Below are 26,852 nucleotides of genomic sequence, written 5' to 3'. Positions count from 1 at the left end.
CTGGAGGAGGTGGTGGAAGCAGAGACGATAGTGACGTTTAAGGGGCCCCTTGACAAATACATGAATAGGATGGGAATAGAGGGATACGGACCCCGGACATGTAGAAGATTTTAGTTTAGACGGGCAGCATGGTTGGTGCAGGCTTGGAGGGCCGAAGGGCCTGTTCCTGTGCTGTACATTTCTTTGTTCTTTGTTCTTTTCCACATTGTGTTCCATCTGCCACTTCTTTGCCAACACTCCTAGCCCGTCCAAGAACTTTTGCAGCTTCCCCACTTCCTCAACACAACCTATCCCTCTACATATCTTTGTATCATCTGCAAACTTAGCAACAATGACCCCAGTTCCTTCTTCCATATCTTTAATGTATATCGTGAATAATTGTGGTCCCAACACTGACCCCTGCGGAACGCCACTAGTCACCGACTGCCATCCTGAAAAAAACACTCTCTGCTGGTCAGTCAATCCTCTATCCATGCCAGTACCTTGCCCTTAACATCCTGGGTTCTTGTCTTATTAAGCAGCTCCCTGTACAGCACCTTGTCAAAGGCCTTCTGGAAGTCCAAATAGATCACGTCCACTGGCTCTCCTTTGTCTAACTTCAAAAACCCGCAGCAGTGCAAGATTTCCCACCCTGTCAAACAACAAACTCAACATGACTGGTGTCTTTCACACCAGGAACCCTCGAGGAGTAGGGTCTCATCCACAAATTTAGCCCGCATGCGTTCTGAGGTAAGAAAAAAAAAATCTTACAGACAACAATGCCAGTTTGAAGTTACGTAACAGTAAAATCTCTTACTTTCAATGGGGGACAAGGTGCAGCTCCTCCAATCTGAATTAAGAACATCGTAGGTGTAATCTGAGTACCTCCTTTGGTGAAATCTATTAAGGATTTCCTGACACCAACACGTTTAGTCACAATTCCTGAGAACAGCAGAGATATAAAACAAACTTGAGGTATATTACCGAGGCTTATTATAATCAGAGTAGATTTGCAAGATAAATGGAAGGGGGAAATAATTATTTTAATATCTAATGTTATTCTGCATACAAGGAAAATTGGCCACCTCTTGTAATTCATGGGATTTGGGCATCGCCAGCTGAGCCATGTGCTAGCCATCCTCAACTGCCCTTGGACTGAAAATGAAATGAAAATGAGTGGCTTGTTATGCCATTTTCAGAGGGCATTTAAGAATCAACCACATTGCTGTGAATCTGGAGTCACATGTAGGCCAGGCCAAGTACGGATGAAGACTTCCATCCCTGAAGGATATTAGTGAACCAGATGAGTTTTTACAACAATCATTTCATGGCCATCATTAGACTTGTAATTCCAGATCTTTATTGAATTCAATTTCAGCTATCTGCTATGGTGGGATTCAAAACCCGGTCCCCTATTCCGGTAGAATCCATAGAATCCCTACAGTGCAGAAGGAGGCCATTCAGCCCATCGAGTCTTCTGGCACTACAGGAATAGTGCCAGAAGACTGGAGGATAGCAAATGTTGTCCCCTTGTTCAAGAAGGGGAGTAGAGATAACCCCGGTAACTATAGACCAGTGAGCCTTACTTCTGTTGTGGGCAAAATCTTGGAAAGGTTTATAAGAGATAGGATGAATAATGATCTGGAAAGGAATAATTTGATTAGAGATAGTCAACACGGTTTTGTGAAGGGTAGGTCGTGCCTCACAAACCTTATTGAGTTCTTTGAGAAGGTGACCAAACAGGTGGACGAGGGTAAAGCAGTTGATGTGGTGTATATGGATTTCAGTAAAGCGTTTGATAAGATTCACCATGGTAGGCTACTGCAGAAAATACAGAGGCATGGGATTCAGGGTGATTTAGCAGTTTGGATCAGAAATTGGCTAGCTGAAAGAAGACAAAGGGTGGTGGTTGATGGGAAATGTTCAGACTGGAGTCCAGTTACTAGTGGTGTACCACAAGGATCTGTTTTGGGGGCACTGCTGTTTGTCATTTTTATAAATGACCTGGAGGAGGGCGTAGAAGGATGGGTGAGTAAATTTGCAGATGACACTAAAGTCGGTGGAGTTGTGGACAGTGCGGAAGGATGTTACAAGTTACAGAGGGACACAGATAAGCTGCAGCGCGGGGCTGAGAGGTGGCAAATGGAGTTTAATGCAGAAAAGTGTGAGGTGATTCATTTTAGAAGGAATAACAGGAAGACTGAGTACTGGGCTAATGGTAAGATTCTTGGCAGTGTGGATGAGCAGAGAGATCTCGGTGTCCATGTACATAGATCCCTGAAAGTTGCCACCCAGGTTGAGAGGGTTGTTAAGAAGGCATACGGTGTGTTAGCTTTTATTGATGTGGAGATGCCGGCGTTGGACTAGGGTGAGCACAGTACGAAGTCTTACAACACCAGGTTAAAGTCCAACAGGTTTGTTTCGATGTCACTAGCTTTTGGAGCGCTGCTCCTTCCTCAGGTGAATCTGAGGAAGGAGCAGCACTCCGAAAGCTAGTGACATCGAAACAAACCTGTTGGACTTTAACCTGGTGTTGTAAGACTTCGTACTTAGCTTTTATTGGTAGAGGGATTGAGTTTAGGAGCCATGAGGTCATGTTGCAGCTATACAACACTCTGGTGCAGCCACATTTGGAGTATTGCGTGCAATTCTGGTCGCCACGTTATAGGAAGGATGTGGAAGCATTGGAAAGGGTGCAGAGGAGATTTACCAGAATGTTGCCTGGTATGGAGGGAAGATCTTATGAGGAAAGGCTGAGGGACTTGCGGCTGTTTTCGTTAGAGAGAAGAAGGTTAAGAGGTGTCTTAATTGAGGCATACAAGATGATCAGAGGATTGAATAGGGTGGACAGTGAGAGCCTTTTTCCTCGGATGGTGATGTCTAGCACGAGGGGACATACCTTTAAATTGAGGGGAGATAGATATAAGACAGATGTCAGAGGTAGGTTCTTTACTCAGAGAGTAGTAAGGGCGTGGAATGCCCTGCCTGCAACAGTAGTGGACTCGCCAACACTAAGGACATTCAAATGGTCATTGGATAGACATATGGACAATAAGGGAATAGTGTAGATGGGCTTTAGAGTGGTTTCACAGGTCGGCGCAACATCGAGGGCCGAAGGGCCTGTACTGCGCTGTAATGTTCTATGTTCTATGAGTCTGTACCAACCCTCTGAAACAGCATCATACCGAGGCTAATCCCCTGCCCTATCCCCATAACGCCATCTAACCTGCATATTTTTTTGGCAATTTTGTCATGGCCAATGTCATAATATCCACTCATGTATATAATGAGATGCAGACAGGCAGTGATTGACACATAGGATGACCAGTAAGCACACAACACAGTGCAGCCAATCACCAGACAGGACACTACCACTATAAAGCCAGAGGGCACTAGGTTTCCCGCGCTCTCGGGACCCAGCCACTGAGACAATCAGAGTCCATGAGCTAGCACAGTGCAAACACCATTCGGTAGCTAGTAAGTCTGGTTAGGCTAGTACAAGATCTCCAGTCAGTTCAGTATAGTGTTGACCCACAGCTGAATATGTATATCAGTTCTATCATTGAATAAAACAGTGTTGGATCTTCTCCAGTGTTAGACGTCTGTTTCTAGCTTCCCTGCATCGAGTGCAGTCCACATCGAACCTACCTGCCTAACACATCATGGTACAGGAGTGATACTGATCTTGACGGACCTACCTCGAGTGAATCAGCATTGACCAGCAAGCAGCCATCCGGTGAAATGGAAAACATCCAGCCTCCTCCGCAGCTCCGCATCTCCAGCAACGTCGGCGCTAATTGGAAAATCTTCAAGCAAAAGTTCCTCTTGTACATCGAGGTCTCTGACCACGAAGTAGCATCGGTTGCCAGGAATATCACGCTATTTCTCTCCACCGCGGGGGACCACGCGATCCACATTTACAACTTCCTTACGTTCGCTGACGGCGAAGACAAAACAAAATTCAAAACAGTCCTGCAGAAGTTTGACAGCCACTGCGACATTGAGGTGGATGAGAGCTTTGAAGGGTCTGTTTTCCAGCAGAGGCTTCAGGGTAAGGATGACCCATCTCCGCATCCTAGCGCAGTCATGTAACTATGACTCGACAGCTGATTCCATGATCCGGGATCAGATCGTTTTCGGGGTCCACTCCGACTCCCTTCGGCAGCAGCTCCTGAAAGTCAAACAGTTGACCCTCTCTGTCACTATCAAGACGTGCAATGTCCATGAGAATGCTAAGAATCGTTACTCCCACATCAGGGCGGCAGAAACTGCAAAGCAGGCCTCCCACGAGGCGGAACGGGTGCAGGCCATTGCACAAATGCAGGGCCTGAGCATCGAGGAGAGTGGCCGTTTTGCACCCTTTTCCCGGGTCCCTGCACACGCGCGCCACGACCTAGTGGACAACGAGCCCGACAACCCGACTGCGCAGGTGCATACGTCGACCAACCGCACTGCGCATGCGCGATGGTGCACGGAACGCGCTGACATTGGCGTCAAGACGTGTCCGAATTGTGGCTCCACCCATTTAAAGCGACAATGTCCGGCAAAAGGACGCCGGTGTCTACAGTGTGGCAAGCTTGGCCACTACGCAGCCCTTTGCAGATCTGCTCCACCGCTCAGCAGCCAGCGATCCCACCTGCGCAGAACTGTCCGCTCAATACAACAAGGCATGCCAGATTCCGATCCCGACAGCCCAGCAGACCCCGATGCTGAGTGCCTCAAGTCCCCATACCGGGTGGGCATCATAACTACACATGCGCTGCCTTCCACCACAACGGCAAAACGCCTCTCGATCCTCGAGCCTGCCAGCTCCTTGACTACAATGGCAATACTATAGCTGCCAGTGGCTCCTGTCAACTAGGGGTATCCAACAAGGCGATCAAGGCAACACTGCGGTTTGAAATCCTCGGGCCTGACAGAGCGTCCCTGCTCGGTGCTCTAGCCTGCAAGCTCCTGATCCTGGTTCAGCGAGTCCATACTATGTCATCATCACCGGCGACGGCCTCACCTGATGGAAATTTGCAAGCTGACATAGATGACATTATCACGCAGTACCACAGCGTATTCCATGCAATGGGCATGCTCCCATACCGATACAAAATACTGCCACCCCTGTAATTCATGCACCACGCCAGGTGCCGGCACCCCTCAAGGATCGTCTGAAGAAGCAATTACAGGACCTCCTAGACTGGGGCATCATATCAAAGGTCACAGAGCCAACAGACTGGGTCAGCTCATGGTCTGCGTAAAGAAGCCGTCAGGGGAGCTTCGCATTTGCAATGACCCTAAGGATCTAAACCGCAACATCATGCGGGAGCATTACCCTATACCAAAACGTGAAGAGCACACCAGTGAGATGGCTCATGCCAAACTCTTTACTAAGCTGGGCGCCTCCAAGGGTTTTTGGCAAATACAGCTGGACGCGTCCAGTCGCAAGCTGTGCACGTTCAACACCCCGTTCAGTCGCTACCTTTACAACGGATGCCTTTTGGGATCATATCTGTCTCTGACGTATTTCACCACATCATGGAGCAGATGATGGAGGGCATCGAGGGGGTGCGAGTATACGTTGACGACGTAATTATCTGGTCCACAACGCCCCAGGAACACATCGCTCGCGTCAAGAAGGTATTCCAGAGAATTCATGAACATGATCTCCAGCTCAACAGGGCCAAGTGCTCATTTGGTCAATCAGATATTAAGTTCCTGGGTGACCACATCTCGCAGCAAGGCGTGCGGCCAGATGTCGACAAGGTCTCGGCGATCAACGCCATGCAGGCCCCCGAGGACAAGAAGGAGGTCCTCCGCTTCCTCGGGATGGTCAACTTCCTATGGAAATTCGTTCCCAATATGGCATCCCACACCACGGCCCTCCGCCATCTCGTCAAGAATTCGACGGAATTCCAGTGGCTGCCCACGCATGAAGAGGAATGGCGTGAGCTGAAAGCAAAGCTCAACACAGCCCCGGTTCTAGCGTTCTTCGGCCCAACCAAGGAAACCAAGCTATCGACTGATGCAAGCCAGGACGGCATTGGGGCAGTGCTCCTTCAGCGAGATGACTCCTCATCCTGGGCTCCAGTGGCGTATGCCTACAGGGCCATGACGCCCACTGAGCAACGGTACGCTCAGATTGAGAAGGAGTTTCTGGGCCTCCTGACAGGGATAGTCAAGTTTCACGACTACATTTACGCCTGCCAAAATTCACGGTAGAAACGGACCACAGGCCTCCAGTCCATATAATCCAAAAGGATTTAAATGACATGACACCGCGCTTACAGCGAATTCTTCTTAAGCTACGCCGCTACGCCTTCGAACTTGTCTACACGCCAGGCAGAGAGCTGATCATTGCAGATGCCCTATCCCGGTCCATTACCACACCGTGTGAACAAAGTGACTTCATCTGCCACATAGAAGCGCAAGTGCAGTTGTGTGCCACCAACCTTCCGGCCTCTGATGAACGGGTGGTCCAAATTCGTGAGGAGATGGCCAAAGATCCTTTACTGCAGCGTGTGATGCAGCACCTTACCCATGGCTGGCAGAAGGGACAATGTCCCCAGTTCTATAACGTAAAAGACGACCTGACGGTGGTGGAGGGGATCTTTCTGAAACTCAACAGGATCGTAATTCCTCAGAGCATGCAGGCTATGGTGCTGGGCCAACTCCATGAGGGTCACCTTGGGGTCAAGAAATGCCGACGCAGAGCTCGGAAGGCGGTCTATTGGCCGGGCATCAACCAGGACATTGCCGACACAGTCCTCAACTGCCCTACCTGTCAGAGTTTCAACCAGCTCAACCCAAGGAAACGCTGCAACAGCACGAGATCGTGACCTCTCTGTGGTCCAAAGTAGGTGTAGACCTTTTCCAGCCAAGGGGCGTGACTACGTACTCCTGGTCGACTACTTCTCTAGTTACCCAGAAGTGGTGAAACTGCCCGAACTCACGTCGAAGGCGGTAATCAAAGCCTGCAAAGAAACGTTCGCCAGGCATGGGATTCCGCTCACGGTAATGAGCGACAACGGTCCTTGCTTTTACAGCTAGGAATGGTCTGATTTTGCACAGTCCTACAACTTCCGTCACGTAACCTCCAGTCCCCACTACCCGCAGTCAAACGGGAAGGCCGAGAAAGGGGTCCATATTGTAAAGCGGTTGCTGTGCAAAGCTGCAGACTCAGGCTCCGACTTCAACCTGGCGATGCTGACATACAGGGCAACCCCACTGTCCACTGGGTTGTCTCCAGTGCAGATGCTCATGAATCGCACTCTGAGGACCACAGTTCCAGCCATCCATGTTCCAGACCTTGACCACCTCACGGTCTTACAGAAAATGCAGCAGTCACGGGCCCAACAGAAGGCCACATATGATGCTCATGCCACGGATCTACTCGAGCTGGCCCCAACTGATCATGTTCGTGTCCAGTTGCCTGAGGGCGGCTGGTCAGCCACAGCTGTTGTGATCAAACACATGGCCCCACGATCGTTCCTTGTCCGCATGGCTGATGGCTCCCTGCCACGGCGCAACAGACGGGCACTGCGAAGAATTCCACAACTGCTACCAGACCAAAGTGCCCCGCCGCCCACGATGCTTCCTCCGGACATACCCTGCCACGAGGCCACCGATCTACCAGCAATCCTGCCGGCCCATACGACCACCGCGATGGCAGCGATCCCGCCTATCCACGTGCAGGCGGCTCCTGATCCACCTCTGCGGCGATTGACAAGAATTCGTCGCCCACCACAAAAACTGAGTCTGTAGACTGAACTTTTGTACATTTTGTGACTTCATCAATTTAACCTCTGTAAATACTGTTTTGTTTGCCATGTATCTGCACTATCGACACCGTCCTATATATATACGTTCATTTGGACACCTTTTGTATATCGTCAGGCATATATATATATATATAATATATATATATATATATATACACACATGCACACCTTAGTATTTATTTATCTAAAAACAAATGGGGCGACATGTCATAATATCCACTCATGGAAATAATGAGATGCAGACAGGCAGTGATTGACACACAGGATGACCAGTAAGCACACAGCACAGTGCAGCCAATCACCAGACAGGACACCACCACTATAAAGCCAGAGGGCACTAGGTTTCCCGCTCTTTTGGGACCCAGCCACTGAGACAATCAGAGTCCACGAGCTAGCAAGCATAAACACCATGCGGTAGCTAGTAAGTCTGGTCTCCAGTCAGTTCAGTATAGTGTCGACCCACAGCTGAATATGTATATCAGTTCTGTCGTTGAATTAAACAGTATTGGATCTTCTCCAGGGTTAGACGTCTGTTTCTAGCTTCCCTGCATCGAGTGCTGTCCACCTACCTGCCTAACACATCAGCCAATACACCTACCCTGCACATCTTTGGACTGTGGGAGGAAGCCTGAGAACCCGGAGGAAACGCATGCAGACACGGGGAGAATGTGCAAACTCCAGACAGTCACCCATGGCCGGAATTGAACCCAGGTCCCTGTGGCACTGTGAGACAGCAGAGACAACCACCGTACCACCCTGGATTACTAGTTCAGTGACAATACCACTACGCCATCTCCTCCCCAGTATCACACCTTATTACATGACATTAAAACAGACAGATTACTGGTATCAATTTCACAGTTAACTGAATAATGCATTTATATCTGAATTATCTTTGAAAGTTAATTTTCTAGCTCCTTCAAATCAATCGCAGGCTGAGAGAATGGACAAAGAAACATGGGCAGGCTGATGCCACAACGTGAGAAAAACTATTCAACAAATAATAACTAAAGTACCTTTTGTTCATTTTTAAATTAAATGTCAGAACATTAAACAAATTCCATTAGAAATCTCGGAATAAAGAAACTAGAATGGTGTATTACCATATGGATGCCCGGCAACCTCATATTACGAGGGCAGAATTTTAATATTTAATAAATAATATATAGCCCAGTAATATATTATTTTCCAGAAAGCGCAACAGCAATAGCTGCAAATGTAGAAGATAATGCATGTGGAACTGGGTACGGCATTGCAGTTCTTCAACTACACCAGTACATCAGGACCGGCTTGGGTGATCTGGAGAAATTAGTTTTCATTCCACTTCAGCCCCTGGAGAATTGAAATTCGATTCATCAAATTAAACAAACTCTGGAATTAAAAAGCTAGTGCCACTAATGATGATGCTGGTATTCTGCAGCAAATAACTCACCTCCTGAGTCCTCAAAACCTTTACTTCTTCTACAAGCCACAGGCCAGGGGTATGATGGAATACTCTGGCCTGGATGAGTGCAGCTCCAACAACACTCAAGAAGTTCGCCCGCTTTAGAACAAAGCAACTCACTTGATCGGCACCCTGTCCTCCATCTTAAACAGTCATTTCCACCACCACCAACGCACCATTCCACAAGGTGCACTGCAGTCACTTGCCAAGGCTTAATTTGGCAGCGCCTACCAAATCTGCAGCATCAGGAGTGGAGTATCGGGTGTACAGGAGCAGCCCAAGCTGCAAATTTCCCTCCTAGTAACGCATACCATCCTGACTCAGAAATACATCAATATGACTGAGTCCTGCAATTCCCTTTCTAATAGCACTTCGGTTGTACCTACAAAGAACAAAGAAATGTACAGCACAGGAACAGGCCCTTCGGCCCTCCAAGCCCGTGCCGACCATGCTGCCCGACTAAACTACAATCTTCTACACTTCCTGGGTCCGTATCCTTCTATTCCCATCCTATTCATATATTTGTCAAGATGCCCCTTAAATGTCCCTATCGTCCCTGCTTCCACTACCTCCTCCGGTAGTGAGTTCCAGGCACCCACTACCCTCTGCGTAAAAAACTTGCCTCGTACATCTACTCTAAACCTTGCCCCTCTCACCTTAAACCTATGCCACCTAGTAATTGACCCCTCTACCCTGGGGAAAAGCCTCTGACTATCCACTCTGTCTATGCCCCTCATAATTTTGTATACCTCTATCAGGTCTCCCCTCAACCTCCTTCGTTCCAGTGAGAACAAACCGAGTTTATTCAATCGCTCCTCATAGCTAATGCCCTCCATACCAGGCAACATTCTGGTAAATCTCTTCTGCACCCTCTCTAAAGCCTCCACATCCTTCTGGTAGTGTGGCGACCAGAATTGAACACTATACTCCAAGTGTGGCCTAACTAAGGTTCTATACAGCTGCAACATGACTTGCCAATTCTTATACTCAATTCCCCGGCCAATGAAGGCAAGCATGCTGTATGCCTTCTTGACTACCTTCTCCACCTGTGTTGCCCCTTTCAATGACCTGTGGACCTGTACTCCTAGATCTCTTTGACTTTCAATACTCTTGAGGGTTCTACCATTCACTGTATATTCCCTACCTGCATTAGACCTTCCAAAATGCATTACCTCACATTTCTCCGGATTAAACTCCATCTGCCATCTCTCCGCCCAAGTCTCCAGACAATCTAAATCCTGCTGTATCCTCCGACAGTCCTCATCGCTATCCGCAATTCCACCAACCTTTGTGTCGTCTGCAAACTTACTAATCAGACCAGTTACATTTTCCTCCAAATCATTTATATATACTACAAAGAGCAAAGGTCCCAGCACTGATCCCTGTGGAACACCACTGGTCACAGCCCTCCAATTAGAAAAGTATCCCTCCATTGCTACTCTCTGCCTTCTATGGCCTAGCCAGTTCTGTATCCACCTTGCCAGCTCACCCCTGATCCCGTGTGACTTCACCTTTTATACTAGTCTACCATGAGGGACCTTGTCAAAGGCCTTACTGAAGTCCATATAGACAACATCTACTGCCCTACCTGCATCAATCATCTTAGTGACCTCCTCGAAAAACTCTATCAAGTTAGTGAGACACGACCTCCCCTTCACAAGACCGTGCTTCCAAATGGGAGTAGATCCTGTCTCGAAGAATTCTCTCCAGTAATTTCCCTACCACTGAAGTAAGGCTCACCGGCCTGTAGTTCCCGGGATTATCCTTGCTACCCTTCTTAAACGGAGGAACAACATTGGCTATTCTCCAGTCCTCCGGGACATCCCCTGAAGACAGCGAGGATCCAAAGATTTCTGTCAAGGCCTCAGCAATTTCCTCTCTAGCCTCCTTCAGTATTCTGGGGTAGATCCCATCAGGCCCTGGGGACTTATCTACCTTAATATTTTTTAAGACACCCAACACCTCGTCTTTTTGCATCACAATGTGACCCAGGCTATCTACACACCCTTCTCCAGACTCAACATCTACCAATTCCTTCTCTTTGGTGAATACTGATGCAAAGTATTCATTTAGTACCTCACCCATTTCCTCTGGCTCCACACATAGATTCCCTTGCCTATCCTTCAGTGGGCCAACCCTTTCCCTGGCTACCCTCTTGCTTTTTATGTACGTGTAAAAAGCCTTGGGATTTTCCTTAACCCTATTTGCCAATGACTTTTCGTGACCCCTTCTCGCCCTCCTGACTCCTTGCTTAAGTTCCTTCCTACTTTCCTTATATTCCACGCAGGCTTCGTCTGTTCCCAGCCTTTTAGCCCTGACAAATGCCTCCTTTTTCTTTTTGACGAGGCCTACAATATCACTCGTCATCCAAGGTTCCCGAAAATTGCCGTATTTATCTTTCTTCCTCACAGGAACATGCCGGTCCTGTATTCCTTTCAACTGCCACTTGAAAGCCTCCCACCTACACCTCAAGGACTGCAGCAATTCAAGAAGGCAACTCACCATCACCTTCTCAAGGGTACTCAGGGATGGTGGCCTTTGCAGGAACACCCCCAACCCTTCAATGAGCAAAACAATGAATTATTTGGCTACAAACCAATGTATTATGCAGTAAAAAGGTCCAATTAAATGTGTTCGAATGTGCATAAAATTAACTGCAAAAAAAGAGAAAAATATGAAAATGCTCGATTTATCAAACAGGACCAAACAAAATATTACCCTGCAAATTAAAATATCCATCTTTGATTTCAAGGTATATTTATGTGCATCGTTTTGCATATAAATAGTTTTATTGAAAGAAAAATGTGTGTTGCAAAATCAGAATTAAAAGCAAGATGATCTGTTTAGGGGCTGTTTAGCACAGGGCTAAATCGCTGGCTTTGAAAGCAGACCAAGGCAGGCCAGCAGCACGGTTCAATTCCCGTAACAGCCTCCCTGAACAGGCGCCGGAATGTGGCGACTAGGGGCTTTTCACAGTAACTTCATTTGAAGCCTACTTGTGACAATAAGCGATTTTCATTCATTTCATTTTAATATGGTGTTGCTGTCCCACCCCGATACATTGAATAATTTTAATTTTAAATATTCAAATATTGTGTAAGGACAAGTCGGAGAGACAGTTTACTTTTAGCAATCAGCAAACTCCAGGGAACCGAAGCATCGGGACTAGATCGATGCCAATCCCCCTTTTTCCCTGATGTTGGATTCTCCACCGCATAGGGAACACAACTACAGGCAGCTGGCGGTAGAGAATCCAGCCCAAAATCCTGTTGTGTGATCCTTTGAGTTGGTTTCTGGACATACAAATCTTTTTTTTAAAGTCTTAATGGGGATTGTAACACCAGGGCCCAGATGTTCCCTCCCAGGTCAGGTGTGCAGGGATGGGAGAATTCCCAGCTGTATGTATCCAACCTGTAAAAATGGTCACCCGCACATCAGATTTTCATCTCGAGGGGTCGGGGTGGTTTGGAAGCTGGGAATGCCAGCCCCTGAATGAATTCGGAGACTACCATGGCCAGAGGGAAATTGTGCAGAAGGATCTGGCACTGTGTTTAAGTTATTATTTTTTTCAAGGTTAAAGCATAAAACAGCTCTCCACCCCTCACCCTCCCCTCTGCCCCATCAATGCCAACCTATGCCACTTAATGTGCACCACACACTCCACTATAGCCCCTCCTACACCCATACCATTCATGCCCTCATGGGCCTCACATCCACTATGCCAACACATTCCTCACTCCTCACACCCCACAACCCCTTATTCCCCAATGTCAAATGATCGCCTTTTATTCACCCCCGACCACATTTCTTTACCCCTTAGCCTTCTGTACCCTCTATGCCAATTTAGTGCCCTTAGTGACGAAAAAGGTTAGGAGGGGTTATTGGGTTACGGGGATAGGGTGGAAGTGAGGGCTTAATTGGGTCGGTGCAGACTCGATGGGCTGAATGGCCTCCTTCTGCACTGTATGTTCTATGTTCTATTACTTACCTGTGGCGTGGATTGCTCTGCTCTGGTAGATGTTTTACTTCCAGCAACCACCACCTCCCATGGCGCTGCTGAGCACAAGACCTGCCAGCCTCAGATTGGCTGGCCGCAGTCGGTAGGTGAGACTTCTGTCCCCATGAGCCTTGACTCAAGGGAAAGGCCCACTAGTGGGTTCACCATTGCCTGATTGGCTTGTGGGTTGGCAGGCCTTCCCAAAAGTGGCAGTGTGGTCCTCTCATTGGCTCTTCTGGCTGTATGCGAGACCAACCCGCCCCTCAACAAGATTCCACCGTACACGATATTTCTCTTCCATACTTATTTCCCGCTGGAACTGGGGCCGATGCCTGGAGGTCTTTTTCCAACGTTGCTGATGTTCACCGTGGATAAGTGCAGAAACTATTGTTCCCTCCCTCACATATATTAGTTCCCTGAAGAGTTTCCCCATAGCATTTTACTGTCACTCTCGGTATTGTGTATTTTATGAAAAGAATATGAAATTATGAGAATATATTTTACAGTTATAGCATTTCTAAACTGCAAGGTGTTGACATCTACTGCTTTTAATGGCAGTAAAGAGCAATTATTGCTTAGTGGCACTTTATAACTTCAATATGAAATACATTCTCGCTTTGAAAAAGTGGCCAAATATCTTGGGAAATTCTGAACTGAACAGTCACGATTTCAAGTGCAAATTGGAATGAAATGATTCAATCCAATTGATTACCTTAAAGGTTAGGGGACCTTAATTGCCATTTTCTGCTGTCAACAAAATAATTTCTTAATGTGAACTTCTGTAACAACCACGTGACCACCTGATAATCTCTAAACTTCTAAACAGATTTACTTTAGGTCTGTTAGAAATCTAAAAGAGAACACCTGACATTTAGCTCACCTGGATAATAAAAACCATCAACCTCTGACCTTGCGATCACCCTCTGACCTCTCAGGGTGTCCAATGTTCTTTTTGCATGTTTTGTGTCTTTTTGTACGCTGGGGTTATGGTCCCTGGGAACATCATTCAGCTCCTGCAAAGGATAGTTTAAAATTGGAATTCCTCAGACACAAAGGTAGATTTGACGGTTATTTTTATAATATATATTTTCCTGAGGGACCGTAAGACATAGGAGCAGAATTAGGCAACTCAGTCCATCAAGTCCACTCTGCCCATTCAATCATGGCTGATATTTTTCTCATCCCCATTCTCCTGCCTTCTCCCCCTTCAGTGATGGTAGTAATAAGATGCCACAGTGGATTTCTCATTTGGAGTCGACTATAAAATTCACAATTTCCTCCTGTTGTGTGTTGTTCTTGCAGGATCAAAGAATGGAAATGCTGAAGCACGTGGGTTAAATGCAATAATCAACAGAGGTTGGTAACTGTACAAACGCTTGGTCTAGACTGACCCTAAGCCCGCGAAGTAGCCGATGGTGTCACAGACTATCACATGACTCAACTCTTACAGTGACCACGCAACAGCAACAACCCATATATGTAACATTCCTGGATAAAAGCAAATTACTGCGGATGTTGGACTCTGATACTGATGCGACCATCAATTCACTCGAGACAAGAGTAGAAATAAACTGCGGCTTTAATCAACTAGAACAGTGCCTGCCTGCAACTGATCTAACACTGAAAACCGCCTACAGGTCGACTGCTCTTTATACCTCCCTTCAAGGGGAGGAGCCATGGGCGGAGCCCATGCAGGCCCCAACATGTTCCCTTATGGATAATGCCATACAATGGCCCATAGGAGGAGCCCACAAGGGCAACAGCATAGCACAGATACAATGGTGGATTATTGATATAATACATTCACCACAGATACCAAAAGAGAAAACGCTGGGAAATTTCAGCAAGTCTGGAAGCATCTGTAAGGAGAGAACAGAGTTAACGTTTTGAGTCCAGGTGACCTTTGACAAAGATCCCACTCACTGTGGCCGAGCAGAAAGCCCTGGACGGGGTCGGCGGCCCAGAAGAAAGGGAGGTCGCTGAGGTGGAGCTCGGCCGCGGGCGAGGATGTGAGACCCCGCTTAGTTGTGGTTCCCCATGCCACGTGTGCCAACCCCCCTTCACCCTACACCGCCTGCATCCCTACCCTCATCCCCACACCACCCTCACCCTAAACCACCACACCCCACACCCAGGACAAGGTTGCTGCCTCACAAGTGACCATGTGCCACAGCCACCTGGAAATCACAGCAACTCTCCTGCGTGATGTGGCGCAGACTCAGATGGAGATGGTCCACTCCCTGTGCTCCATGGCCGTGAGCGTGCGGACCCTGGTCAAGACCAGAGCAGGCCTCCAGGACTGGCAGTGCCAGGTGTCAGGGGAGCCTCAGGGTATGGCTCCGCTCGCACCCCTGTCCCATGGAGTAGCGCAGGAGCCTTCAGGCATGCTGAGGGGGGAGGAGATGATGGGACACCGTGGCACCTCGGACTCCTCGGACACCCCCCCCCCCCATCTCCTGTCCCTGGTGCAACTGGTGGGCAGCGGGCAGAACAGGGCGGCACCACGTCACCCGGGGCACCTGAGCAGCAGCCGGGCCCATCTAGGCCGGGCCACCCCAGGAGACGTGCGCCAATGGGGACCCAGGTTGCAGGGCAGGAATCACAGGAGGCCGCTTCCACTCCTGTTGTACCATCAGGGGAACCATCTGAGCATAACATTAGGCCCCTTAAGGCCAGAAAATTAGACACTATTTACATTGGCACGGGTGAGGGCACAGTTTAGTCATAGGGGCTAGGGCATAAATCTGTAAATGTTTGTTCACATTAAAATTTAACAACCTGCCTTGGTGTTCTGTCAAATGGGTGAGAAGGGGGGGCTTTTCCGGGGGGTGTTGGGGGGGGGGGTTTGAATGGCGGACATTGGGGAGGGAATCGGCCCCAACCCCCACCCCCACCGCCAACTGTCCCCAAACCGCCATCCCAATGATTCGATGGAGCCATGTGATGGAATGGCCAGCTCGCATGCAGGGGTCACCTGGGTTGAACACCTTTCGGTTTGTGTAGAGTGGCCTGTCATCAGCAGGTGTTTGTAGTGGAACATGCATCCCGTCGATCACCCCCTGGACCCGTGGCAACCCATCGATGGTGGCGAACCCTGCTGCCCGGGCATCCTGGTTGGCTCGGTCCACATTGAAGTGGCTGTATTGAGCCACCTGGGCCTATAGGGCCTCCATGATGGCACAGATGCACCTGTGCAACGAGAACTGTGAGATCCCAGACAGATCCCCACTCAGTACCTGGAAGGAGACGGTCACATAGAAGTTCAGGGCGACCATCACCTTGACAACCACAGGGATCGGATGCCGTCTCCCATACCCCCACGGTGCCAGGCGTTCCATCAGCTGGCAGATATGTCACACTGTCTCTCTGCTCAGCCGGAGTCTTTGACGGCATGCCCGGTCCGGCAGGTCCTCGAGTGTTGGGTGGCCGGCTCTCCATTGTGGGTGGCTGCGTCCTGTTCCTCTGGGGCATGCTCCGCTGCTACAGCTTCCTTTTCCTCAAGCAGTTTCAGCTCGTACAGCCACAGGGCATCCCCCTGGGCTGCGGCGACTAGCAGGAAGGCCACCGTTGCTGGTTGAATTCCAATATCCATTGTCTGAAAGACACTTTAGCATGGTGTGTACCTCCTTGCCCAACCAGGTCCAACAGGCTACGTGGTGGGCCCGGTTGGCACTGTGCGTTCTGCCCCCCCCTCCCCCACCCCAATGTCCCTTCCCCCCATCCCTGCACCCCTGGCCCCATCAGTGCCCGACACTGTGGGGGCCTCTGGCCCTGGCACTTGTCCCTGATGCCAGGGGTACCGCTGGCTGGCACAACCCTCGCTACTGTGGGTGTTGCCCTGGGTGGCCGCCAGTGGGTGATGGCTGGGTGGGGGGCAGTGCTGTGGGCGGGGGGGGGGGGGGTCAGTATGCAAACAATGTTTACTGCATGTGCATTCCGGTACGCATTGACGCCGCTGTTGAGGTGACGGAGGACCGCAATTTGGCATCAAATCGACGCCTGCTGCGATTTTGCCATCTGAACCTATTCTCCACCCAATCGCGTTTCACAATTTTGCTGTCGGCAAACGGAGAATCCCACCTGTTAATTGCCCTGATATTGGCATTCTGTGATTATCTTGATGAGTGGAAACAAAAAGCTTCAGCAAAATGTTTTTTTCTCAGTAATACTCCAGGTCTGTGCTATCAAACAAATATTTAAATATCTGATGTGGCAATCAAGATCTCAAGCAGATCTCTTTATTTCTGAAGAGATGTTGTATGTAGCTCTTGGTTTTCAATTTCATTTCAGTAGGATTTAATTTGCCTGCTTATCTTGACCATTTTCAGAGATTGTACTCTGCAACAGGCTAACTTGGTCAAGCCGCCATTTTGTACTACCACCTATATGAAAGAAGCCATTTTGTGAATCTAACAACTGTTGCCCAACTATGCAATATTTACCACTAGTATTGCAAAGTAGCCACTGACCCACAACAATTGATGATTAGAAAAGGTTCCTCAATTGCTTTGTAAGAAGTAATTAATCAAATAGGTAATGATTATATTTATATTTTTCTGCTAACATTCTTATGTTGGAATCAAAGTCGAAGACTTAAACATGCTAGGACAGGATGTTGTGAAAAAGGAACTAACACTATCCAGTACAGCCCCCTGTCAAAAAACAACTGTCTCTGACTAGTCTAATATTGGGCCTAACGAATGAAGCACTTGTACAGTATCGAGATAAGGAACACATATTGAAATGTGTGTTCCAACCTGGCACAGCCCCTGGCACTTCCTTCTGGTCAGGTTGGCACTGCCAGGGTGCCAGGAGGCAGTACCAGAGCACTTTCCAGCCACGTCCCTTACCACCCAGGAGCTTCAATGGCCTCCAAGCCTCTCGGCGTGGTCATCAAGTCTGGTCTCTGATTTTGGAGACCAGTATTATCTTTATTAGTGTCACAAGTAGGCTTATATTAACACTGCACTGAAGTTACTGTGAAAATCCCCTAGTCTCCACACCACGGTGCTTGTTCGGGTACACTGAGGTCCAATTCACCTAAACGCACGTCTTTCAGGACTTGTGGGAGGCACCCGGAGGAAACCCACGCAGACACAGGGAGAACGTGCAAACTCAGCACAGACAGTGACCCAAGCCAGGAATCGAATCCAGGTCCCCGGCGCTGTGAAGAAACAGTGCTAACCACTGTGCTACCAGTTCTGATTCCCACCGACTTCACGTTGAGCTGGCGGGTAGGGGAATTGAAAGGCCTGGAAAATTCGGCTTTAAGCCGATTCTGCATATTTAAATTAGAATTTAAATATGCTAATCTGGTTCAGGGTCAGCAAGGGCGTGAACCAGATTACATCACCAGCTGAGGGCAGGCAGAATTCAAAACGAGTCCTCCCCGGTGCATATTGCGTAGTGGCCCTCTTGTGCGAATCTCCGGCCTTAACACAAACAGCGCCTGCCCGAGCGGAGCCGGAGTATCACCCCCTCTGTCAAACCAGAACAGACTGAAAGATTAATTTGGGATCCAGCAATGAGACTGCATGCAACTAAATCAAATCAAGGTTAAATTTAGCAAACCACCCTTTTCTTTTTAAAACGTACACTTCCAGATGTCATCTTCATCCACCCAGTCTCACTCTCCAAGCACATTCCGCAATCAGCATTCTAGGCTGATTGCATTCTGCTGCCTTCAATTGTCCTTAATCCTGATGTGGAGCAAAAAAAAGGAATCACATCTCTACTGCTAATTGTTAATACTTAAGATATTTGATTATAGCCATGTGTTTAAAAAAAAGTGGCTCTGGCAATCATCCGGTCTGATGAAAATACTCATCAGAATTAAAATAGTCAATGCCTCACACTTTTCCAGCAGTCATTTAGGGGCAGCACGGTAGCATTGTGGATAGCACAATTGCTTCACAGCTCCAGGGTCCCAGGTTCGATTCCAGCTTGGGTCACTGTCTGTGTGGAGTCTGCACATCCTCCCCGTGTGTGCGTGGGTTTCCTCCGGGTGCTCCGGTTTCCCCCCACAGTCCAAAGATGTGCAGGTTAGGTGGATTGGCCATGATAAATTGCTCTTAGTGTCCAAAATTGCCCTTAGTGTTGGGTGGGGTTACTGGGTTGTGGGGGTGGGGTGAAGATGTGTCCTTGGGTAGGGTGCTCTTTGCAAGAGCCGGTGTGGACTCGATGGGCTGAATGGCCTCCTTCTGCGCTGTAAATTCTATGATTCCAATTCAGGCATAATTTGTCGGAGTGGTTCATTAATAACTGGAGGTATTGCGGGGCAGTGAGTATTGTCCCTACCTCTGCGTAAGAAGCTGCGGGTTCAAGTCCCACTTCAGGACTGGATGGTCAAGGAAGATGTGTTCTTAACAAATAGTTTGATTATCGGCCGGTAAATCCTTCTAATAAGCTTGATGGCAGGCAGTAGATTATGTGCATGTATCAGGAACTCCTGAAGCTTCCTGCACTTGCAGTCAGATTACCATGCATTTGTCACTATTTCATATGTAACACAATGGGATATTCATTTAAGTGGAGTTGTTTCACATAAAGCAGATCATGTGAAGTGTGGTGAATGTATAATTACTGATAATTCACCAGTGCACTGTGTTATGTTATTAACCCTGTGGGCTCTACCTATGGGCCATTGTGTGGCTTCACCCACAGGGAATATGTTGGGGCATGTACGGGCTCCACCCCCTTCACAGGAAGTGTAAGAGCTGCTGACTGCGGGGCCGCCTTCAGTGTTGTACCGGTCACAGGCAGGCTCAGTTCTAAGCTGATTAAAACCACGGTTTACTGCTCCACGTGTCTTCGAGTGAATTGATGGTCGCATCAGCATCATGAAACCTCATCTCTCTTTATTTACAGTAATTAAGGTTTTTCATCCTCACCTGATGCAAGTCAATGCTCCCTCAGAAACTCTCTCTGTTTTGCTGTCTGTGTTTCTGATGTTACATAGGTGCAGACAATGTTGGGAACATGTTATGTGCTTGTTTCAGTTTGTGGTGACCTTCCACTGGAGAAAGTTGTAGATCTAATACCAGTCCATGAGTTGAACATAGAACATAGAACATTACAGTGCAGTACAGGCCCTTCGGCACTCGATGTTGCGCCGACCTGTGAAACCACTCTGAAGCCCATCTACACTATTCCCTTATCATCCAAATATCTATCCAATGACCATTTGAATGCCCTTAGTGTTGGCGAGTCCACTACTGTTGCAGGCAGGGCATTCCACGCCCTTACTACTCTCTGAGTAAAGAACCTACCTCTGACATCTGTCTTACATCTATCTCCCCTCAATTTAAAGCTATGTCCCCTCGTGCTAGACATCACCATCCGAGGAAAAATGCTCTCACTGTCCACCCTATCCAATCCTCTGATCATCTTGTATGCCTCAATTAAGTCACCTCTTAACCTTCTTCTCTCGAACGAAAACAGCCTCAAGTCCCTCAGCCTTTCCTCATAAGATCTTCCCTCCACACCAGGCAACATTCTGGTAAATCTCCTCCGCACCCTTTCCAATGCTTCCACATCCTTCCTATAAAGTGGCGACCAGAATTGCATGCAATACTCCAAATGCGGCCGCACCAGAGTTTTGTACCGCTGCAACATGACCTCATGGCTCCGAAACTCAATCCCTCTACCAATAAAAGCTAACACACCGTACGCCTTCTTAACAACCCTCTCAACCTGGGTGGCAACTTTCAGGGATCTATGTACATGGACACCGAGATCTCTCTGCTCATCCACACTGCTAAGAATCTTACCATTAGCCCAGTCCTCTGTCTTGGAGCTTGGATTAGTACTTGGAACTATGATGTTGTTGCCATTACAGAGACCTGGTTGAGGGAAGGGCAGGATTGGCAGCTAAATGTTCCAGGATTTAGATATTTCAGGCGGGATAGAGGGGGATGTAAAAGGGGTGGCGGAGTTGCGCTACTGGTTAGGGAAGATATCACAGCTGTACTACGGGAGGACACCTCAGAGGGCAGTGAGGCTATATGGGTAGAGATCAGGAATAAGAAGGGTGCAGTCACAATGTTGGGGGTTTACTACAGGCCTTCCAACAGCCAGCGGGAGATAGAGGAGCAGATAGGTAGACAGATTTTGGAAAAGAGTAAAAACAACAGGGTTGTCGTGATGGGAGACTTCAACTTCCCCAATATTGACTGGGACGCACTTAGTGCCAGGGGCTTAGACGGGGCGGAGTTTGTAAGGAGCATCCAGGCGGGCTTCTTAAAACAATATGTAGACAGTCCAACTAGGGAAGGGGTGGTACTGGACCTGGTATTGGGGAATGAGCCCGGCCAAGTGGTAGAAGTTTCAGTAGGGGAGCATTTCGGGAACAGTGACCACAATTCAGTAAGTTTTAAAGTGCTGGTGGACAAGGATAAGAGTGGTCCTAGGGTGAATGTGCTAAATTGGGGGAAGGCTAATTATAACAATATTAAGCGGGAACTGAAGAACCTAGATTGGGGGCGGATGTTTGAGGGCAAATCAACATCTGACATGTGGGAGGCTTTCAAGTGGCAGTTGAAAGGAATTCAGGACCGGCATGTTCCTGTGGGGAAGAAGGATAAATACGGCAATTTTCGGGAAGCTTGGATAACGAGAGATATTGTAGGCCTCGTCAAAAAGAAAAAGGAGGCATTTGTCAGGGCTAAAAGGCTGGGAACAGACGAAGCCTGTGTGGAATATAAGGAAAGTAGGAAGGAACTTAAGCAAGGAGTTAGGAGGGCTAGAAGGGGTCACGAAAAGTCATTGGCAAATAGGGTAAGGAAAATCCCAAGGCTTTTTACACATACATAAAAAGCAAGAGGGTAGCCAGGGAAAGGGTTGGCCCACTGAAGGAAAGGCAAGGGAATCTATGTGTGGAGCCAGAGGAAATGGGCAAGGTACTAACTGAATACTTTGCATCAGTATTCACCAAAGAGAAGGAATTGGTAGATGTTGAGTCTGGAGAAGGGTGTGTAGATAGCCTGGGTCACATTGAGATTCAAAAAGACGAGGTGTTGGGCGTCTTAAAAAATATTAAGGTAGATAAGTCCCCAGGGCCTGATGGGATCTACCCCAGAATACTGAAGGAGGCTGGAGAGGAAATGCTGAGGCCTTGACAGAAATCTTTGGATCCTCACTGTCTTCAGGTGGTGTTCCGGAGGACTGGAGAATAGCCAATGTTGTTCCTCTGTTTAAGAAGGGTAGCAAGGATAATCCAGGGAACTACAGGCCGGTGAGCCTTACTTCAGCGGTAGGGAAATTACTGGAGAGAATTCTTCGAGACAGGATCTACTCCCATTTGGAAGCAAATGGACGTATTAGTGAGAGGCAGCATGGTTTTGTGAAGGGGAGGTCGTGTCTCACTAACTTGATAGAGTTTTTCGAGGAGGTCACAAAGATGATTGATGCAGATAGGGCAGTGGATGTTGTCTATATGGACTTCAGTAAGGCCTTTGACAAGGTCCCTCATGGTAGACTAGTACAAAAGGTGAAGTCACATGGGATCAGGGGTGAGCTGGCAAGGTGGATACAGAACTGGCTAGGTCATAGAAGGCAGAGAGTAGCAATGGGAGGATGCTTTTCTAATTGGAGGGCTATGACCAGTGGTGTTCCGCAAGGATCAGTGCTGGGACCCTTGCTGTTTGGAGTATATATAAATGATTTGGAGGAAAATGTAACTGGTCTGATTAATAAGTTTGCAGACGACACAAAGGTTGGTGGAATTGCGGATAGCAATGAGGACTGTCAGAGGATACAGCAGGATTTAGATCGTTTGGAGACTTGGGCGGAGAGATGGCAGATGGAGTTTAATCCGGAGAAATGTGAGGTAATGCATTTTGGAAGGTCTAATGCAGGTAGCGAATATACAGTGAATGGTAAAACCCTCAAGAGTATTGAAAGTCAGAGAGATCTAGGTGTGCAGGTCCACAGGTCACTGAAAGGGGCAACACAGGTGGAGAAGGTAGTCAAGAAGGCATACGGCATGCTTGCCTTCATTGGCCGGGGCATTGAGTATAAGAATTGGCAAGTCATGTTGCAGTTGTATAGAACCTTAGTTAGGCCACACTTGGAGTATAGTGTTCAATTCTGGTCACCACAGTACCAGAAGGATGTGGAGGCTTTAGAGAGGGTGCAGAAGAGATTTACCAGAATGTTGCCTGGTATGGAGGGCATTAGCTTTGAGGAGCGGTTGAATAAACTCGGTTTCTTCTCACTGGAACGACGGAGGTTGAGGGGCGACCTGATAGAGGTCTACAAAATTATGAGGGGCATAGACAGAGTGGCTAGTCAGAGGCTTTTGGGTGTCTGGAACTCACTACCGGAGGAGGTGGTGGAAGCAGGGACAATAGTGACATTTAAGGGGCATCTTGACAAATACATGAATAGGATGGGAATAGAGGGATACGGACCCAGGAAGTGTAGAAGATTGTAGTTTAGTCGGGCAGCATGGTCAGCACGGGCTTGGAGGACCAAATGTTCCTATGCTGTACATTTCTTTGTTCTTTGTTCCTGTTATTTCTTCCAAAATAAATCACCTCATACTTTTCTGCATTAAACTCCATTTGCCACCTCTCAGCCCAGTTCTGCAGCTTATCTATGTCCCTCTGTAACTTGTAACATCCTTCTGCACTGTCCACAACTCCACTGACTTTAGTGTCATCTGCAAATTTACTCACCCATCCTTCTACGCCATCCTCCAGGTCATTTATAAAAATGACAAACAGCAGTGGCCCCAAAATAGATCCTTGTGGTACACCACTAGAAACTAGACTCCAGTCTGAACATTTCCCATCAACCACCACCCTTTGTCTTCTTCCAGCTAGCCAATTTCTGATCCAAACTGCTAAATGACCCTGAATCCCATGCCTCCGTGTTTTCTGCAGTAGCCTACCGTGGGGAACATTATCAAACGCTTAACTGAAATCCATATACACCACATCAACTGCTTTACCCTCATCCACTTGTTTGGTCACCTTCTCAAAGAACTCAATAAGGTTTGTGAGGCACAACCTACCCTTCACAAAACCGTGTTGACTATCTCTAATCAAATTATTTCTTTCCAGATGATTATACATCCTATCTCTTATAAACCTTTCCAAGATTTTGCCCACAACAGAAGTAAGGCTCACTGGTCTATAGTTACCGGGGTTGTCTCTACTTCCCTTCTTGAACAAGCGGACAACATTTGCTATCCTCCAGTCTTCTGGCACGATTCCTGTAGACAAAGCTGACTTAAAGATCAAAGCCAAAGGCTCAGCAATCTCCTCCCTAGCTTCCCAGAGAACCCTAGGATAAATCCCATCCGGCCCAGGGGACTTATCTATTTTCACACTTTCCAGAATTGCTAACACCACCTCCTTATGAACCTCAAGCCCTACTAGTCTAGTAGCCTGAATCTCAGTATTCCCCTCGACATCATTGTCTTTTTCCTGTGTGAAAACTGATGAAAAATATTCATTTAGCACCTCTCCTATCTCCTCGGACTCCAAGCACAACTTCCCGCTGCTGTCCTTGACTGGCCCTACTCTTACCCTAGTCATTCGTTTATTCCTGGCATATCTATAGAAAGCTTTAGGGTTATCCTTGATCCTACCTGCCAAAGACTTCTCATGTCCCCTCCTGGCTCTTCTTAGCTCTCTCTTTAGGTCCTTCCTAGCTCACTTGTAACTCTCGAGCGCCCTAACTGAACCTTCATGTCTCATCTTTACATAAGCCTCCTTCTTCCTCTTGACAAGTGTTTCGACTGCTTTAGTAAACCACGGTTCCCTTGCTCGACCACTTCCTCCCTGCCAGACAGGTACATACTTATCAAGGACACGCAGTAGCTGTTCCTTGAACAAGCTCCACATTTCCATTGTGCCCATCCCCTGCAGTTTTCCTCTCCATCCGATGCATCCTCAGTCTTGCCTCATCGCATCATAATTGCCTTTTGCCCAAATATAACTCTTGCCCTGTGGTATATACCTATCCCTTTCCATCACTAAGGTAAACGCAATGGAATTGTGGTCACTATCACCAAAGTGCTCACCTACCTCCAAATCTAACACCTGTCCTGGTTCATTACCCAGTACCAAATCCAATATGGCCTCGCCTCTCGTTGGCCTATCTACATACTGTGTCAGGAAACCCTCCTGCACACATTGGACAAAAACAGACCCATCTAAAGTACTCGAACTATAGCGTTTCCAGTCAATATTTGGAAAGTTGAAGTCCCCCATAACAACTACCCTGTTGCTTTCGCTCCTATCCAGAATCATCTTTGTAATCCTTTCCTCTACATCTCTGGAACTTTTCGGAGGCCTATAGAAAACCCCCAACAGGGTGACCTCTCCTTTCCTGTTTCTAACCTCAGCCCATACTACCTCAGTAGGCGAGTCCTCATCAAACGTCCTTTCTGCCACCGTAATACTGTCCTTGACTAACAATGCCACCCCTCCCCCTCTTTTACCACCTTCCCTGAGCTTACTGAAATATCTAAACCCTGGCACCTGCAACAACCATTCCTGTCCCTGCTCTATCCATGTCTCCGAAATGGCCACAACATCGAAGTCCCAGGTACCAACCCACACCGCAAGTTCACCCACCTTATTCCGGATGCTCCTGGCATTGAAGAAGACACACTTAAACCACCTTCCTGCCTGCCGGTACACTCCTGCAACTTTGAAACCTTACTCATGACCTCACTACTCTCAACCTCCTGTATACTGGAGCTACAATTCAGGTTCCCAAGCCCCTGCTGAACTAGTTTGAACCCTCCCGAAGAGCATTAGCAAATTTCCCCCCCAGGATATTGGTACCCCTCTGGTCCAGGTGTAGACCATCCCATTTGTAGAGGTCCCATCAACCCCAGAATGAGCCCCAATTATCCAGAAATCTGAAACCCTCCCTCCTGCACCATCCCTGTAGCCAAGTATTCAACTCCTCTCTCTCCCTATTCCTCGTCTCGCTATTACTTGGCACGGGTAACAACCCAGAGATAATAACTCTGTTTGTCCTAGATCTAAGTTTCCACCCTAACTCCCTGAATTCCTGCCTTACATCCCTATCCCTTTTCCTACCTATGTCGTTGGTACCTATGTGGACCATGATTTGGGGCTGCTCCCCCTTAAGGATCCCGAAAACACGATCCAAAACATCACGCACCCTGGCACCTGGGAGGCAACACAGCAACCGCGAGTCTCTCTCGTTCCCACAGAATCTCCTATCTATGGAGTCTCCAATGACTAATGCTCTACTCCTCTCCCCCCCTTCCCTTCTGAGCAAGAGGGACAGACTCTGTGCCAGAGACCTGTACCCCATGGCTTATCCCTGGTAAGTTGTTCCCCCCAACAGTATCCAAAGCGGTATACTTGTTACTAAGGGGAATGGCCACAGGGGATCCCTGTACTGACTGCTTCCTCCCAGCCCCACCATCACCCATCTATCTTTATTCTTCGGAGTAACTACATCCCTGAAGCTTCTATCTATGACCACCTCTGCCTCCCGAATGATCTGAAGTTCATCCAGCTCCAGCTCCAGTTCCCTAATGTGGTTTCTGAGGAGCTGGAGATGGGTGCACTTCCCACAGATGAAATCAGCAGGGACACTGACGGCATCCCTCACCTCAAACATTCTGCAGGAGGAACATTGCACTACCTTCCCTGCCATCCCCTCTAGATAAAAA

General features: G+C 48.0%; 1 protein-coding gene across 1 annotated transcript in view; it reads right to left on the bottom strand.

The window, feature by feature from the left end:
* LOC140392034 (von Willebrand factor A domain-containing protein 3B-like) overlaps window positions 1–26,852 on the bottom strand; it is a 233,774-nt gene that overhangs the window by 34,151 nt on the left and 172,771 nt on the right. The window contains exons 23-24 of the mRNA XM_072477209.1: window positions 14,070–14,202; window positions 797–921 (exon numbers count right to left, since the gene is read on the bottom strand). Coding sequence (XP_072333310.1) covers window positions 797–921; window positions 14,070–14,202 — 258 coding nt within the window. The remainder of the gene's footprint in view (window positions 1–796; window positions 922–14,069; window positions 14,203–26,852) is intronic.

This window comes from Scyliorhinus torazame, chromosome 15 (assembly GCF_047496885.1).
Source record: "Scyliorhinus torazame isolate Kashiwa2021f chromosome 15, sScyTor2.1, whole genome shotgun sequence".
Lineage (NCBI taxonomy): Eukaryota > Metazoa > Chordata > Chondrichthyes > Carcharhiniformes > Scyliorhinidae > Scyliorhinus > Scyliorhinus torazame.
The sequence above is the reverse complement of the archived record's forward strand: the minus strand, read 5'-3'. Positions and strand labels throughout refer to the sequence as shown.